Here is a 17,878-nt window from a genome sequence, read left to right on the forward strand (position 1 = left end):
TGTTCAAGAAAACTAGGGCTGTTACAAAGAAAGCCCAAAAGCAGGCACCTGCTGAATCAAGGAGGACACAGAAAGGAGAGAATGATTTGTGTCTGTTGCAAAAGTTCAAACAAGGAGAGGCAGTCCGTAGTCACAAAAAGGAAGCACCTGTACCTTAAAGTGAACTCTGAATCAGTAGCCAGCACAAATAATTTAGAATGGGAGCAAAGAACAATTTAATTATAATAAGTGACAGGCTGCATTTCAAAACTGCTGTAATTTCCAGATGGTTTTCAGGGGCTGCCCAACATGCAGTGTGTTACAATAGTCAAGTACTGAGATTACTCAAGCATGGATCAATGTGGTCAGATTCCCCTAAGAGAGGAGACAGTTTATACATCAAAGGCAGCTGGGAGGGAAATGCATTTCTAGGCACTGTACCAGTCTGTTCTTGACAAACTGGCACCCTAATCAAAGTGGATCTGAAAGATTTTGTCAGCAAAAAATTACACAAAAATATTACATCTTGGAGTCAATAAGAACCAAATTATCATAACTGAGTTTAATGTGAATTAACAGTTTCAGGTGCAATAGAGAAGTAATTTCTCTTTAATGCTGTCACCAGCAGAAAGCACTAGATAGAAAAAGGCATCAGCTTCTACTTAGAAGAATTAATTAAAATGTCTTAAAAGAACAAAGGAATTAGGAACACCAACAACTTGGCTTGCCAGATACTCTGTCCAGTGTAGATGGGTGTTCCCCACCACCAGAACTTGCCCCTCAGCCACCAATCAACTGGCTAGCAGGGAGATTCTTACCAGAAGAAAGAAGACGACCTAGGCCACATCACCAGAATCATACAGGAAGTGACATTATCATGCCAGTGACTTCCAGGTGATGCTCTGATATTTGGACGAAATCTCTACAAAAGAAGCCAGTTTTACGAGGTTGCTGGTGTGATGACGCCACTTCCTATGTGATGCCAGAAATGGCCTAGGCCTTCTTTCTACACTTAAGTCCCCCATCCCCCACTGGTTGCCAAGAGGGACCTGGCAACCCTACCAGCTGCACATATGGGTGTAAGGAAAAGGCTCAAACAACAACAACATTAAAAAAAAAACCTTGTATATTCTGATAAGTATAAATTCTGGGGGATGAATAGAAGTGTCTGTCACTGATTAGCATTTCAGTTGCCTGCCAGCAGAATGAGATAGTGAGGGAGGGGCATTCTTGGGCACATCTCTGCTAGCTGTATGTGATTAAGGCTGAACTTCCGTTTCCACTCTGGGTTGCAGATATTAAAGGCCAGGGACAATGAACAGAGGTGCAGACTTTAGCCTGTGACCATGACTCAGCTGGCCCAGTAGATCCAGGAGTTGTCCAGTATGTTTTGGGGGAGGGGCTCTCATTCAGTAGTATAGCATCTGCTTGGCATGCAGAAGGTCCCAGGTTCAACCCCTGGCATTTCCAGCTAAAAAAACAGAAACAAGTAGTAGGTGATGTGAAAGACCTCCACCTGAAATACTAGAGAGCCACTGCCCTACCCCACTCTCCACATGGCAATATAAAGGAGTATAAGCAATGCTTTTATACTATCATTTATATTCTTTAGTTGGGCTGCAAAAGTCTGGTAAGCTTCTTAAAAACAAAACCTATTTATGAGATATTCAGTTAATTTCCACATTTCAAATTACTCCCAAGTTCCATATTTCAAATTGCTATAATTTTTTTGTTTTTCAAATGTAGGCTTTCAGTACTTACACTAGTTCTGCATACCTTTTGTAGATCCCAGTTTTGCTATGGTGCAACTAGGAGGGAGATTATAATAATGGGAGCAAGAATTAAACACAATATCTTTGCTTTTCAGGAGTCCTTTGAAGTCATACAAATGCAGCACCAATACAGTCTGCTGGTAAAGCCAAAATTAATCTTACTTTCCCTAAGAGAATTTCTTATTTAACAATATGCATAATTTTAAGTCAAATGCTTAGCAATGCTCCTGTAAACATAGCTTACTATGAGATGGAAAATGTTTTAATTATGCCCCCCCCACATTTAATTAAGAATGCAACATGATTTCAGGGCATCACAGTTGGCCCCGAAGTACAATAGATTTTGAAACTGGAGATTAGTTTAAAATCTTTTTTTTTGTTTAAATAAAAGCTTCAATTCCCTTTAAATGGCAAAAAAACTCTTGCTGCTGCTGCATAAATTTTGTAAGTAATCATTAACTTGGGCTACTTTCTCTGACTAGGAAAATCAAACTATAATTTCTAGCTGCCAGTTTTTAGAACTGATAGTAATTTGTGTCAGGATGGTTTAAGCACATGTTACCAGGGCTAGATCTACATATTTTTTGGGGGGGGGGGGCAAAACAAAAAAATGGCAGCGCCGGGGGCAAAACACCCCCTCTGACCACCACCACCACACCCCCCCCCCCCGTAGATCTGGCCCTGCATTTTACACATCCAAATAAAAGAGTCACTGTGACTATCAGTAAAACGATTAAGCAGAAATACTTGGGGTTCATCTAATTCAAGGTCAAATCAAATGACCACTTAGTTGTTTTACCTCGGTGGGAACATGTGCGGCCTGGGCTGAAGGAACTGCACTGGCTTCCAATTATATTCCGAGTTCGCTACAAGGTGCTGGTCATTACCTTTAAAGCCCTATATGGCCGAGGACCTGCCTACCTTAGGGACCGCCTCTCTCCACATGTTCCCCAGAGAGCACTAAGATCTAGCTCCCAAAGCCTTTTAAGGATCCCTGGACCAAAGGAGGCCAAACTGAAAATAACAAGCCTTCTCTATAATGGCCCCCCACTGGTGGAATCAACTACCGGAGGAAGTGTAAGCCCTGCGGGACTTTAATCAGTTCCACAGGGCTTGCAAAACCACCCTCTTTCTGCAAGCTTATAAGGAACCCTGAAAGCGACATCTAGCCATCGGAATACATCTATTGAATATAGCACCTTAATTTATTGTAGTTTTAAATTTTTATGTAATTGTTTTTAAATGTATTTATTAACTGTATTTTAAAATTGTTTTATGCAAAATCATGGTGTATACCATGTCCTGTTAGCCACCCTGAGCCTGCTTCGGCGGGGAGGGCGGGATACAAATAAAAATTATTATTATTATTATTATTATTATTATTATTATTATTACTTGCTGATTCAATTAACAAATCTCAATTACTCTAAATATTGACATGTATTCAAAGAACCATTTGTGAAGTACCGCTTGCACTGTGGGGCTTTCCTATTGTCTCTTCTTTCACTGCAGCCTCTCGCACCTGCCTAGAAGATGTTCTTGAGGATCACAGAACTCTTCAAAAATATTGAGACTTTTAAACGTTTTTTATTTTAGACATTTTCAGAATAACAGTATTAACAGTAACATGGTAAAATATATTTTTTAAAAAATCCATGAGATTTGTGCAGAGGACCAATGCCGCTTTTCTGGCAATTTTTCTCACCATCAATGTTCCCTCTAAGCTGTGGAGTCTTGTGAGCAGAAATTCTACTTCGTGAGCAACTGGCATTCAAGTTGTGAGCTACTGCATAAATTAGTGTGCTCTGGGGCCATCCTTCCAAGCTCACGCCAACTCGGCTTAGAGGGAACACTGCTCACCACCCTACTGAGCAACAGCAGGGGGTCAAGGGCTGCCAGTGGGAAGTCTCCCACTAGAGCAGAAGACCTAACAGCCTTAGTTAAACCAGGACCTGAAAACATGGTCTGAACTTATAAGTCACAATTTATTTTTACTATAGTCTTTCATGATGTACAAACATGCATATATTGGCTTATTTATTTAAGTCAGTAGCAACTAGGGTGGCCACACCGTCCCGGGCACCCGGGAATGTCCCGGTTCTGGCCCCCTATTCCTGCGTCCCGGACTGGCTATACCGGGACCATTAGAGGTCCCGGTTTAGCCAGCCCCGCAGGCGGTGGGCTGCGGGCTCCGGCGGGGAAGGCGGAGAGGGAGGGAGGGAGCGTCCCTGCACGTGCGCAGGGCCGTTGAGCATGCGCAGGGACGCTCCCTCCCTCACTCGCCGCCTTCCCCGCCTGCGCGCAGGGCCCGGTGGCGGAGGCCGCGGAGAGGCCGCAGAGCGGCCGGCGCTGGTCCCTGGAGGCCCTCCAGAGACTCTGGAGGGCCTCCAGCGACCAGCGCCGACCAGCGGAGGCCTCTCCGCGGCCTCCGCTGGTTGCTGGAGGCCCTCCAGAGACTCTGGAGGGCCTCCAGCGACCAGCGCCGACCAGCGGAGGCCTCTCCGGGGCCTCCGCTGGTCGCTGGAAACCCTCCAGAGACTCTGGAAACCCTCCAGAGACTCTGGAAAGCCTCCAGCGACCAGCGGAGCCCGCGGAGAGGCCGCGAGGAGGCCGGCGCTGGTCCCTGGAGGCCCTCCAGAGACTCTGGAGGGCCTCTAGCGACCAGCGCCGACCAGCGGAGGCCGCAGCGGCACGCTGAAGCAGCCTGTCGGTCACTTCTGGGTTCCTGTCCTGCATCTCGACCTGTGTTATTAGTGACAGGCTGCTTCGGCATGCCGCTGTGCCGGCCCCCTGGGTCCCACAACGATGGGACCGATGCCACAGGGACGGGCTCGAAACACTCTATAACCCCTCAAAAGAACAGCAGTCTAGCTCGCTTCCCCCGAGCCCTGCCGCCATAAGCCTCAAGGGGGCTCATTTTGCGGCATCTCCCGGCGGGAGGGTGGCACCCGCACGGGACACATATCAAATGAAAGAGGGGGCGCAGGGCTATCAGAAACAGCTGGCGGAGGGAGTCGGGAGACCACCCCACTGGGGGATCCACACCTCAAAAGTGATGAAGGTGGCGCAGATAGAGCCAACAGAGCCAACAGGACAAAATAAATAGGCTGCATTATGCAGCACAGTCTCACTGGAATCTCACTGGAATCTGACTGGCTTCTCAGCATGGAACCCGTTCTCTCTAGTCTTCTCACTTTGAAAAAAGTAAAAAAAGAGTTTCATTTAACTTTACTTCCCCCTTTCCCTCTCTATAAATAATCTTGGTGTTTCCGGCGGTGATATTTGGGGGATTTTTGGGGACGTCACAGGAAGTGCTGTGAAGTCACTTCCTGTTTCCGGCAGTGGCATTTGGGGGAAATGATGTCACAGGAAGTGATGTCACTTCCTGCTTCCGGCAGGTGGCACGGGGGAAATGATGTCACAGGAAGTGGTGCCACTTCCTGTTTCCAGCAGGTGGCGTGGGGGAAATGATGTCACAGGAAGTGATGTCACTTCCTGTTTCCGGTGGCGGCACGACATCACCGGAAGTGACATCACCGGAAGTGACGTCACTTCCTGTTTCTGGCGGCGTGCGCGCGCCCCTACTCCCCCCCCCCCTCAAAGGTGTTCCTGGCTGACCTTCAGACATTATGGCCACCCTAGTAGCAACATATAAAATGGTTATTACTATTCATCATCAGGCAGAGAGAAATAAAGAAGATTAATAAAAGCCTGGAAAAATAAATAAGTTTTAACTGAATGCCAGAAAGTAAAATTTAGCTGCAAGTTAATATCCAAGAGACAGAAATTCCGAAGTGGGCACCATAACTGAAAAAGCCCTTTTCTCTTATCTGTCAAAGGAGATAGTTGCACATCAGGGGCTCAGCTGAAGATCTTAACGTATTCACCTAATACTGAGTGGACCTATGTAAAGTTGCATACAAGGGTGGGGGGGGGCACAGCTTAGTGATAAAGCACATGTTTTTCATGAAGAAAGCCCAGATTCAATCCTTGCCATCACCAATTGAAAAGTTCTTTTTTTTTCAACCAATTTTATTAGCAACATATGGTAGTATATTCAATTTCTTGCATCATTAATAACTACTTTTTTCCTCTATCCTATATATTACTTTCTACCTACCCCTCCCCCCATTACTTGACCCCCGCCGGTGTACTATATTTAAAACATTATTATTAAAGGTACCCTTAATTAATAAGAACCAAAATTCATATCCTCCTCCCTCTGATACTTAGTCATTATCAAAAATTGTCCAATGTCCTTTTATTTTCCACTCTTTTTCTACGTATCTTCTGAACTTCTTCCACTCCATCTTAAATACTTCTAAATCATAGTCTCTTGCGGTTCTTGTTAGCTTGTCCATTTCACTCCATGTCATAACTTTTACAATCCAATCCCATTTCTCTGGTATTTTTTCTTGCTTCCACAACATATAGTAGAAAGAACCTTCATGTTTTTTACATTTTCAACATCTGTCCGGTATCTTGTTATTCATCTTTGCCAACTTTTTAGGAGTCATATACCATCTATACATCATCTTAAAACAGTTTTCTTTAATACTCTGACATGTTGAGAGTTTCATAGAGTTCTTCCACAAATATTCCCACATATCCATCTGTATTTCTTTATTTACACTAATTGCCCACTTAATCATTGGAGATTTCACTATTTCATCTTCCGTAAACCATTTTAAAAGTAACTTATACATTTTCGAAATTAATTTTTCATTATCTCCAAGCAGAATTTTTTCCATTTCCGTTTGTTCTTGTCTTATTCCTTCAGTTTTGATATCACTTTCCACCAAACTTCCATCACTTTCCACTTGTTCATAAATGATTTAGAGTTGGGAGTGAGCAGTGAAGTGGCCAAGTTTGCGGATGACACTAAATTGTTCAGGGTGGTGAGAACCAGAGAGGATTGTGAGGATCTCCAAAGGGATCTGTTGAGGCTGGGTGAGTGGGCGTCAAGGTGGCAGATGCGGTTCAATGTGGCCAAGTGCAAAGTAATGCACATTGGGGCCAAGAATCCCAGCTACAAATACAAGTTGATGGGGTGTGAACTGGCAGAGACTGACCAAGAGAGAGATCTTGGGGTCGTGGTAGAAAACTCACTGAAAATGTCAAGACAGTGTGCGTTTGAATAAAAAAGGCCAACGCCATGCTGGGAATTATTAGGAAGGGAATTGAAAACAAATCAGCCAGTATCATAATGCCCCTGTATAAATCAATGGTGCGGTCTCATTTGGAGTACTGTGTGCAGTTCTGGTAGCCGCACCTCAAAAAGGATATTATAGCATTGGAGAAAGTCCAGAGAAGGGCAACTAGAATGATTAAAGGGCTGGAGCACTTTCCCTATGAAGAAAGGTTGAAACGCTTGGGACTCTTTAGCTTGGAGAAACGTCGACTGCGGGGTGACATGATAGAGGTTTACAAGATAATGCATGGGATGGAGAAAGTAGAGAAAGAAGTACTTTTCTCCCTTTCTCACAATACAAGAACTCGTGGGCATTCGATGAAATTGCTGAGCAGACAGGTTAAAACGGATATAAGGAAGTACTTCTTCACCCAAAGGGTGATTAACATGTGGAATTCACTGCCACAGGAGGTGGTGGCAGCCACAAGTATAGCCACCTTCAAGAGGGGTTTAGATAAAAATATGGAGCACAGGTCCATCAGTGGCTATTAGCCACAGTGTATGTGTATATAAAATGTTTTGCTACTGTGTGACACAGAGTGTTGGACTGGATGGGCCATTGGCCTGATCCAACATGGCTTCTCTTATGTTCTTATGTAAACTCTTTATTTGTTGCAGTTGAAACCAACCATACTTGTAATTCAGTTCCTCAGCAGTTTTCAACTCTATTTTACCGCTTTGTATTTTTAATAATTGATTGTATGACATCCATTTTCCCCTCTCCTAGCTCAGCTGTTATTTTTATTACTTCTGCAGCCACTATCCATAGTGGTTTTCTCTCGCCATATTTCTTATACTTCATCCAGATATTTAGCAAATTACTTCTTATGTAATGGTAAGAGAAAAAAACATCCATCTTTTTCTTCCCATAGTACATATAAGCGTGCCAGCCGAATTTGTTTCCATGACCTTCCAATCTTAAAAGTTAACTTTTAACTTTTAACCAATTGAAAAGTTCTTGAGCAGGGGCCATTAAGAAAAACTCATCTCCTCCTGAGACTGGACTGCCAACTGCAAACAGTTCTGCTCCAGATGGACTAAAGGTCTGAATTTATAGAAGGTAGCTTTGTATTCCAAAAGGAGCTCATCTGAGTCACACTATCTGTGGTAGATAAAATTCAAACTATAAACCATGTAGAACAAAGTAGGTGTCCAGTAGCACCTTTAAGACCATCAATATTTTATTCAGAATGTAAGCTTTCATATGCACGCATACTTCTTCAGACGAAGGAATGGTGCTACTTGACTCCTACTTTGTTCTACCACTTCAGACCAACACGGCTGCCCACCTGGATCTATAAACCATGTAGTAATGAGTCACTAACATAACATATTCAAATACCATGTAGTAATGAGTCACTGACATAACATTTTCAAAACCAAATCCTCTTGTATGTTTGCATCACACATTTGATGCTTTAAAGTTAAGACTGATTGTCTACTAATGGCTGCGAAAAAAATAAAAAGTGAGAGTTTGAAAGGGTTGTGGGAGGCAGGAACAGCACTTTGGTTGTTTAGCAGAATCAATGTGCAGTTGTTATCAAGAGGTTTCACCAAAGGTAATACTTCATTGTTTTCCTAGTACTTGAAAAATAATACTTCTGTTGATGAAAAAATGAAATCCAGACCTTCGTTTCCTACTTTGCTTGCTATGACAAGAATTGTGTGGCTGTAGGTTTGAGTATATCATAGGAACCAAATAGGTAGTGCTATGAAGAGATGAACAACACAGTTCCTCCATGGTAACAGCATTTCATATATTACTGATATATCAATATATCTAATCTATTTATTTCTTCAGCTTATAATTTTGCTGTCTCCCCTTTACCCCTGTGGATAACACAGCAACTCAGTGGACCCAATCATGTGATAGAATCCAATGTTCCCTTAACTCCTAAACTGTGGAAAAACATCCCCCACCCCCAATGACTTAAGAGGCTGCAAACAACCAAAATGGCTTCTGGACTCTCACTAAACTCACTGGGCTTTGAGCACTGTTTTGAGTTTGCCTTAGCAACCCAGCCAGATGTGGTGACCCTACTTTTATTAATGAAAAATATTTTGTATATTACAGAATCAAGTTTTACCACTGGTTCAGACAGTTTACAGCTTTAACAATATCATCCAGCACATAGTGAAGCTCTCCACAGAGAGTTTAGTGGTACCTCTACATTTGTAGCCCACATGCCCTGTTAAGACTTAAGCACTTTGACAGATATAGTTCAACACATAGTCGCAAATTGCTTTCCTTCAGCTAAAATTGGTTATTGATTAACTGTGTTGATTTACGTCTGAAGTTTTTTGCTAGCAGCTCTAAGAACAAATATCACCCTTCCACACAGAACATTTGGCATTTGAGCAGAAGACTGAAAGCTATAATTGCTATTGGCAAGAAAATAAGGCCGCACAGCTGGAACATACTTCGTTCTCTACTTATATATAATGGGTCATTTCCTAGAAAGGCTGAGTGATCTGATTTCACATAGGAGTGAAAATGTGGAAGAAGCTGCCACCTTAAAAGGGACTTGTGCCAAATCCCAGCACTGTCTTAAATCCACAATTTTGTCACCAAGCAATTGTCTTCATACACGGCCACTGTATGGCACTGGCTGCAGCTTGCAATTCTGCCACAATGGCACTTGGAAATATATCAGTAGTTCAAAGTAAATTGGCCTTTTTGCAGTCAAAATGAGGTCACTGCTTCCCTTGATGACAAGAGCCAGAGACAATACAGGAAAGCATTCACTCATCTGTGTTCTTCTACTGATTTATAGCAAAATGATGCTAGCAATCAGGATGTAATATATTTACCAACTGCACAGTAACAATATATTTCCTATTGCAGCACTTAAATCACTATAACAACCCTACAGGGCAAAGTTTCAAACAGGTTAAACCACTTAAATGCTGCAGCCCCAGAGGTAACAGGACAAAATATAAATGATTTCACACTTTCTACAGGCCAGTCCCTGTAGGCCCTGCTCTGCTTTCCTTCACTGCAGAAAGTGAAAGAATGTTTTAAGGAACAAGATTTTTACCACACTTGCTCTACCTCTGAGTAGGTTCTATGTTATTTTTCCCTTGTAGGGAGTCTAAAGTCTACCAAATACTGCAAACATTTGGCTGGCTGATTTGTTGCTTTAATCAAGTTTTTGTTAGGTTTAACTGTTGTTTCACTCTGTGTTTTATATGATTCCAGTGTCAGTTCACATTTATCCATGCTGATGATTTCTTGGACTGTACTGTGTCTGTGTTTAAAGAGAGAGCCTCCAAGTTGAGCAATTAACATGCATCTGATTATAATAGCAAGCATAAGAACACCCAGCATTTTTTTGGTGGCTATATGTTATGGTGGTACACTTGGCTTTGAATGGAGAATGCTGCTATTATCAACATGCAATAGGGAAAAGATCCAGGTGGGCAACTGTTTGGTCTGAAGCAGTAGAACAAAGCATGAGTCAAGGTGCACCTTTAAGACCAACAAAGTTTTATTCAGAATGAAAGCTATCGTGTGCTACTTCATCAGACAATACTTCATCAGCTACTTCATCAGCACATTTCATCAGACAATAAGGTGGAATGGCAAGTAGATACAGAGAAAGTGGGCAGTGAATTAGTATGCAAAATCATGGAAATGTTTTTAGCAGATTAAAAGAATCACAAGTTGAGGTCTGGCGATTGTTTATGTTGACTGGGCTGCAACAACAACTTTCTCTATATTTAGGACTGCTTGCCATTCTACCCTATTGTCTAATGAAGTGTGCTTCTAGCACACAAAAGTTTACATGCAATAGGGAAAATTACTGTAAACAAACTATGTTAACATACAAACGTAAAACAAATTATATGGTCATGTGCATGGGGAGTGGGGGGATGGAAAGCTAGGTTACTTGTCTGAAAATTTAATTATATTCCTTTTATATTTTGTTAGTATAATGATGAATGTAGACCATATGTATCCATATTGGAGAGTACATTGTCCGAAGGCATCATTCCATTGGGCTTCCATTGTCTGAGAGTCCTACAGGCCATATTAACTTCCCAATGAGGGAACATGCTGGTTTTAATTATTCAGACAGTGAAAATTTAAATCATTGCATTATGCCCAACTTGACTGAAATATAAGATTAGACAGGGGCAGAATTCTAGCAGGAGCTCCTTTGCATATTAGGCCTCACACCTCTGATGTAGCCAATCCTCCAAGAGCTTACAAGGTTCTTTTTTGTAAGCTCTTGGAGGATTGGCTTCATCAGGGATGTGTGGCCTAATATGCAAAGGAGCTCCTGCTAGAATTCCACTGGTGAGATAAGACATTTCCTAAACTTTTCCCCACCCTCTAGGAACATAAGAATATTAATCAAATCTGCTAGATCAGACCAGTAGTGCATTTAGTCTGGCATATGATATCACACAATGGTCAACCAACTGCCCTCTAAGGCCAAACAAGCAGGGCACAGAAGCTAAGGGTTTTCTCTGATGTTGTCTCCTGGCACTGGTATATTGAGTATATTGAGTTCAAAAACAGCAGCATGTTTATACATTTAAAGACAAAAGTCCAACTGCTCGTGCTCAAATTATCTGGATATTCCTAAGGTTATTTAAATACTTTTAAAAATCTTAATGTTTTAGATTTAACCATTCTCCTCATTGTTTTCTTCTCTGTGTTCTTGTTTCTTGTTCATTTGTGTCAGTCAGGAAGTTAACTGAGCTCCTGCCATTATATGACCTTGATCAAGTCATTATCATTTATCCCCATCATATTCATCTAGAGCTGTTACATTAGCCTCCCATTGACATTGACAGGATAAATGAAAAGTCCTCTTACCTGCTTTATGACACAAAGAAGCCTCCCATAGCAGTAAACAATAATGGAAAAAGGAATGACAAGGCAAAATAGGAAGAGGCAAATTATGTAAGACACACTGTTGGCATCCCTCGAATGCCAGTTTATTGAACATGTTGTGCCTGGTCCTTCTGGTCCATAGCTACTCCATCCAAACAGAGGTGGTGAAGTCCAGACTAAAGAGTACATCCAGGAAACAAAGATCCCCAACCATACTTTCTTGTAGGTGGTGGCATCTGCTTCTACTGTTCTCTTCATTGTGCAATATCGTTCATATGAAAGCACAGCCAAGGAAACAAGTGACACTGTACCTGCAAAGTAACAGCATATTTTAAAATGGAGAATATAAAGTTTAAGCTAGCAAATGCATCTTATAATTAATACTTAGTAGTAGAACATAGGAAAATGAATGACAGAAAGTGGGACCTGACCTATGAGCCTCACTTCAATACCAATTCCTTTCCTGACATATCAGGCTTCATACCAATCCTCCACTGTCTCCTCTCTCCAATGAGAATTTGATACTTAAATCCAGAGACTGCAGCCATGAACATACAAGTTGGTTCTTTCCACAAACCTAAAACAAGCCCCAGAGTTGCAGAACTATGTGAAATCTTTTAAAAAGTGAAATTTTAAGTAGTCATAATGAAGGCAGCACTTGTAAGTTTAAGGAATGAATTTCCTCTAAGATATTAGAGGCCACTCTGGGATTACTAAGCAACTACAACAATACTGGCAGCCTTGTTTTTTGTAAGTAAAAGGCATTGGGGAGGGGCCAGATCAGGGCCTTAGCCAGTGAAGGGGCAGCACAGGTGGTGCCCACTATCAATTTTGATGCACCCCCTATTTATTTGCTGTACCCCCACTCTAGTCTTGCCCCATTAACTACAAATTTTGGTTGGGTAGCTGCCGTGCCATCAGCTTCCTTGTCCTTGGTTCGGAAGGAGGAAGAAGAAAGAAGAGAGAAGAGAAGGGACTCAGAGTGTAGTCAGCAGCCAGAGTCCTGCTCTGAGAGTCTGAGTCCAATAAAGTCCATTACACCCCCTCAGTGCCCCCCCCCCCCAAATTTCTTGCTACAGGCCTGGGTCAGATCCCTTTCCAGGGCTATTTTGGCCTCCCAGTTCATCCCTGCTCCCCTCCTTCCTGCCCTGGAGGGATGAATCATCATGGCAAGGCCCAACAGCAACCACTACATTACTTGCTAGCATAACAATATGTGCAGCTCACCCAAGTATGGTGGTGGCTATAACTTGATGCCACACAACTTACATGGGCCCAGTGGCAGCCTTCACACAACTTGCACGGGGAGCAACTCACTACCACATGAATTTTGCAGTTTTACCAGAACTTTCCCAGAGAAAGGCTGCTAGGAGGAGGAAAGGGGGAAAAGTTCAGAACCAGTGTAGTGTAGTACATAAGAGTGTCAGCCTAGCATCTGAGAGACCCACATTCAGATCCCTACTGTGCCACAGAAGCTTGCTGCATGACCTTGGGCCAGTCACTCTCTCATACTTAATCTACCTCTGAGGGTTGTTTTGATGACAAAATGGAGAACAGAAGAGAATGATGTAAGCTGCTTTGAGTCCCCATTGGGGAGAAAGGTGGTGTATAAATGAAGTAAATAAAAAAGAAGACCACAGATTTATACTCTGCCCTTCTCTCTGAATCAGAGTCTCAGAGCAGCTATCAATCCCCTATATATTCTCCCCCCACAACAGACACCCTGTGAGGTGGGTGGGGCTGAGAAGAGCTATGGCTGACCCAAGCCTATTCCAACAGGTGCAGGTGTGAGGAATCAAACCCAGTTCTCCCAGATAAGAGTTTGCACACTTAACCACTATAGTAATTAAAGCAGAAGACTAGAGGAGCAGATAAAATGCAGATTGGTTTAAGAGTGAGAAGGAAAGAAGGAAGCTGGGAGAAGATACAGGACTGCCAGGTTGAGAGAGAGAGAGAGAGATGATACAGGGATACAGGCAAACATGAAGCGACCTCTGCAAGTCCTTGCAGTTCCCCTGCTTCGGTGACTTTAATGGACTTAGAAGGGTGTAACTTTGTTTAGGATTGCAACGCAAAGGACAGACGTCTTTTTAGAACCCTGCTCTCAGATACTCTATAATCAGGCCTGTAGCCACAGGGGCATTTGGGGGCAATGCCCCCATGAACAAGTGCCATCCCCACAGATAATTTTTTTTAAAAAAAAAAATCAAATTCAAAGAAAATACTTAGAAAGCATGATGATGAGGAGGAGGAGGAGGATGTCAGATATACATGGGGTTTCCAAAATGACCCTGAGTACAGTCAGGGAAGCTTCAGTCTCATTTTCTTTTTTCCAGGCAGGAAATAAAATAGGTTTTTATAAATGTGAAATAAAATAAATTTGCAAAAGAGAGAGAGAGTTGGAGATTCCCTCCTTCTTGATTCATGAAGACAAGGAAGCTAATAGAGTCACGAGGGCTGCAGGTGGAAGAACTGTTCTATCAGCAGCTTCCAAAACTCTTATTTTTCTCTCTCTCATTCCCACAGCTCCCCTGCCCCCAGACGATTTCTCAATGCCTCACCACCAAAAAATTTTTGGCTACACCCCTATCTGTAACATGGAGTCAGGATGTGTCAAGCCATCTTCTTCATCTGTTCTAGGCTGAAGAACTCTGATCAGGAGGCATAAAATTTGTTTGTTCACCAAATCAAATACAAGTAAAATGGCATTTCCAGAACATTCTAGAAACCAATTCATTTCAACCATCTTCTGGTATGGAGATGTTTCCAGCGGCTCCAAGGTGGATGCAGCAAAGTCAATACAGCCTTGAGTAAATCGTATTTCAACCACAAGACCTAAATCTCCCCTGCCCTCACTAAATCATAAGTTACCTGCTTGATACAGGTAACTTACAAACACACAACTTATTTATTACATTCAATTTGCTAGGCCACCCTTTCTTGCAGGCAGGGCTCAGGGTGGCTTACAGCAGGGGCAAATACAGTGCATAGTAAGATTGAAACAAAATTAAAATGCAATTAAAACAATCAGAAAGACAATACAATATCCAAGTTAATGGATAATTTCAGTGTCCACCAGCCACCTGGGTAGAGGGGATCTAGTAAGGCAGGGATGAAAAAACAGTTCTTTTTCATGAGTTGAGTCCAAAACAACTTGTTTCCTAACAGCTATTTTTTAAGGCAAAAAGACTAAAATAGATTCTAAAATTTAAATAAAGCACTGCAAATTTTGGTAGTCTAGAAAAACTCTAGTTCATAGTTCACCCAGAATCTGTTCCCTGGAGTCTCTCTAGAACCACCATACAGCAGCAACTGAGGACCTGCTTATGGCACTTTCCTTGGGGAATGGGAACTCATAATAGCGATTAGTGGGAGTTCAATGTGCTCCACACACAAAATCTTGTTGTAATCCTTACATTGACTCAGTAAGGAAAGCTATCTCCACATTGTAGGTGGAGGACTGAGGTTAAAAAAGTGGCTTGCCTAATAAGCAGGTTCAAACTGGAGACCTCCTGGTTCATTACATCTGTCATTTCTGTCATTACAACTTAAGCATACAGTTCTGTAATTACATCTTAAGCATACATCACAGCAGCTAGAATCTCAGCCCCTTATTCCAGAATTGGCTGGCAAATTCCATGATGTCTTTCCTTCCCTGATGAGCTGCACTAAGGGAGTAGAAATGATCATGAGAGTTCCAAGAACACTGTGGCAAAAACTGTGGCAATTTCACATCAGGCCAAATTCTAGGAGGAGACACCGAACATTTACATTTCATGTCTAAATTTACCCACTGTGTAAAGAAGTATTTCCTTTTGGCCACCCTGAATCTACTGCCTATCAGCTTCATTGGATGCCCTTGAGTTCTAGTTTCTGGAAAGAGACAGAGAGAATTCTCTCTGTCCACTCTCTCTATACCATACATAACCTCTATCACATCCCCTCTTAGTCATCTTTTTTTTTTTTAAATTGAAAAGTCCCAGACTAGGCTTTTCTCATAGGACATCTTGGTTGCCCTCTTCTATACTTTTTTGGGCTTTGAAATATCCCTTTTCAGATATGGTGACCAAAATTGCACATAGTATTCTACATATTTATAAAATCAATTATATGGCTATTATAGTTCCTATATTTCCCATCTATGGTTAATTTATCTTTTTAAAAACAAATTTGAAAGATATATTTGTACTATTTCCTAAGAATTATTAGTATTAGTTGCAGTTTCGCAGAGGTGAATCTCAACCCCTAGCATATATCCTATACTGACTTTATAGATACAGTCATACTGAACTTCATTATGGTTTCACCGTAGCTTGCCAGCCCAGATATACATATTCCTATTACTTCCTCTACCCTATGTTCTACACCATTCTTTGCCTGTGCTAAATACTCTTGACCATTTTAAACCACATTCATGTCCTTCTGTTCTTTTCCCATTTATTCATTACACACACAAACCCAGAGTAAAAACTTTCTGTCTTTTTGTTATTCACCCAGTCAGATCAAATTTAATCTGCCCACAAATATATATATATATATATATATATATATATATATATATATATATATATATATATATATATATATATATATATATAATCATATAGTGCCAGATTCTCACATAAGGAAACTCATCTTCACTCTATTCTAACCACTTTCCTGAAGTTCCAATAGTTGTATTACTACAGCAGTCACTCTTACCAAGAGACAGTCTTGAGAGTCTCACAGTCTTGCTTTGGGTAGAAGACTTGGCAGGCGAAATGAGGGGTAGGGTCTGTGTACCCTGGGAGCCCATGTAACTGGGCAATACTTGTGATTTATTCTCATATGATATTTGGGTTAAGTCTGGGTGGTACAAAGGAGGGCATGGGAATCGTTATTTGGGGGACAGACATGATGGCCCACAGCAGAAGAGGAGATAGTCTTTCCTCATGTAAATAGAAGCACAACCATTAATTACTGGGTGCAGTTCCCTAGCCCTTTCCTATGTAGCCTCCAGGGCAATATATACTTTACACACATGCCATTCTGGGAACTCTTATTCCGTGACAGAGACAGGATAAACAGTCCCAGCACTAAAGTAAGGAGTCCAGTGGCACCTTTAAGACGAACAAGCCCTCCTCTCCCAAAACTGGAATTGATGAGATTCTTTTACCAACTCTCTGCCAGAAGACTGGGACTGTATCTGGTGTTCCTCCCCCTTTTTAACAAGCTAGCCTATTGCTATTCCTTAGTGCCTAAGCAATGCTGTAAGGAGAGCAAAGCTACATAAAATCAGCTTCTGAAAGCGTGACAGACTGGTCACTACTGGATAGGTCACAATGAGTGCACTAGCTCAAGGAAAGCTATGAGCCATACAAAAGCAGAAAAAAAGCATGCAGGACAGCAATGTGGTACTTACCAAACAAGGAATTGACAAAACCATACCACACACAGCCAGCTGGCCCAATGAGCCATCTCCCCTGTGTGCTGGCCGCAAAGCTGAAAGGGGTGCCCACAATGCAAACCAGCATGTCACTCACTGAAATGTTTATCAGTAGCCAGTTAATGGGAGAACGCAGCACTTTATTCCGGCAGAAAAGTATCAGGACCAGAAGATTGTTCAGGAAGCCTAAAGTCCCAATGATGCCAAGACAGATGGCTGCAATTAGGTGACCAGTGGGACTCAGAGCATGCTCTTGCCCATATCGGTGAGGACTACTGCTGCTGCTACACCAGGTGCTGTTAGCACTGCTGCAACTGGGACTGAGCATCTCAGTCAGGCTCCTTCCAGATCTCCTTCAGCAAAGTATTGCAAGGGCAATGGAGGATGTCACAGGAGCACAAACAAGATACTTTAAAAGCGTCCACTGTGTTATTTCTCTTCTCTTTTTTAATGTAATGATTTGAAACTAGGTGAATGCTATTCTCAATGAATTATTAGGATTTCTTTCAACAGTGCTCCACCGTGTGGCCAAGAGGAGACAGTGATTTCAATTTTCCTTATGTCTCATGTACAGGATGAAACAAAAAAATGTAACCGGTGCAATCTAGATCAGAAAAATGTACACAAGAGGGACTCATCCTAATATTGGAAGAAGAACAAGGTATTGT

General features: G+C 42.1%; 1 protein-coding gene across 1 annotated transcript in view; it reads right to left on the reverse strand.

The window, feature by feature from the left end:
* The window catches only part of LOC132574060 (pinopsin-like), a 33,559-nt gene extending 16,014 nt beyond the window's left edge, over positions 1–17,545 (reverse strand). Inside the window, exons 1-2 of the mRNA XM_060242170.1 lie at positions 17,187–17,545; positions 11,768–12,096 (exon numbers count right to left, since the gene is read on the reverse strand). Of these exons, the coding sequence (XP_060098153.1) occupies positions 11,768–12,096; positions 17,187–17,538 (681 nt within the window). The 5' untranslated portion in view covers positions 17,539–17,545. The remainder of the gene's footprint in view (positions 1–11,767; positions 12,097–17,186) is intronic.
* Positions 17,546–17,878: the final 333 nt, after the last annotated feature.

The sequence above is a fragment of the Heteronotia binoei genome, chromosome 6, assembly GCF_032191835.1.
Source record: "Heteronotia binoei isolate CCM8104 ecotype False Entrance Well chromosome 6, APGP_CSIRO_Hbin_v1, whole genome shotgun sequence".
Lineage (NCBI taxonomy): Eukaryota > Metazoa > Chordata > Lepidosauria > Squamata > Gekkonidae > Heteronotia > Heteronotia binoei.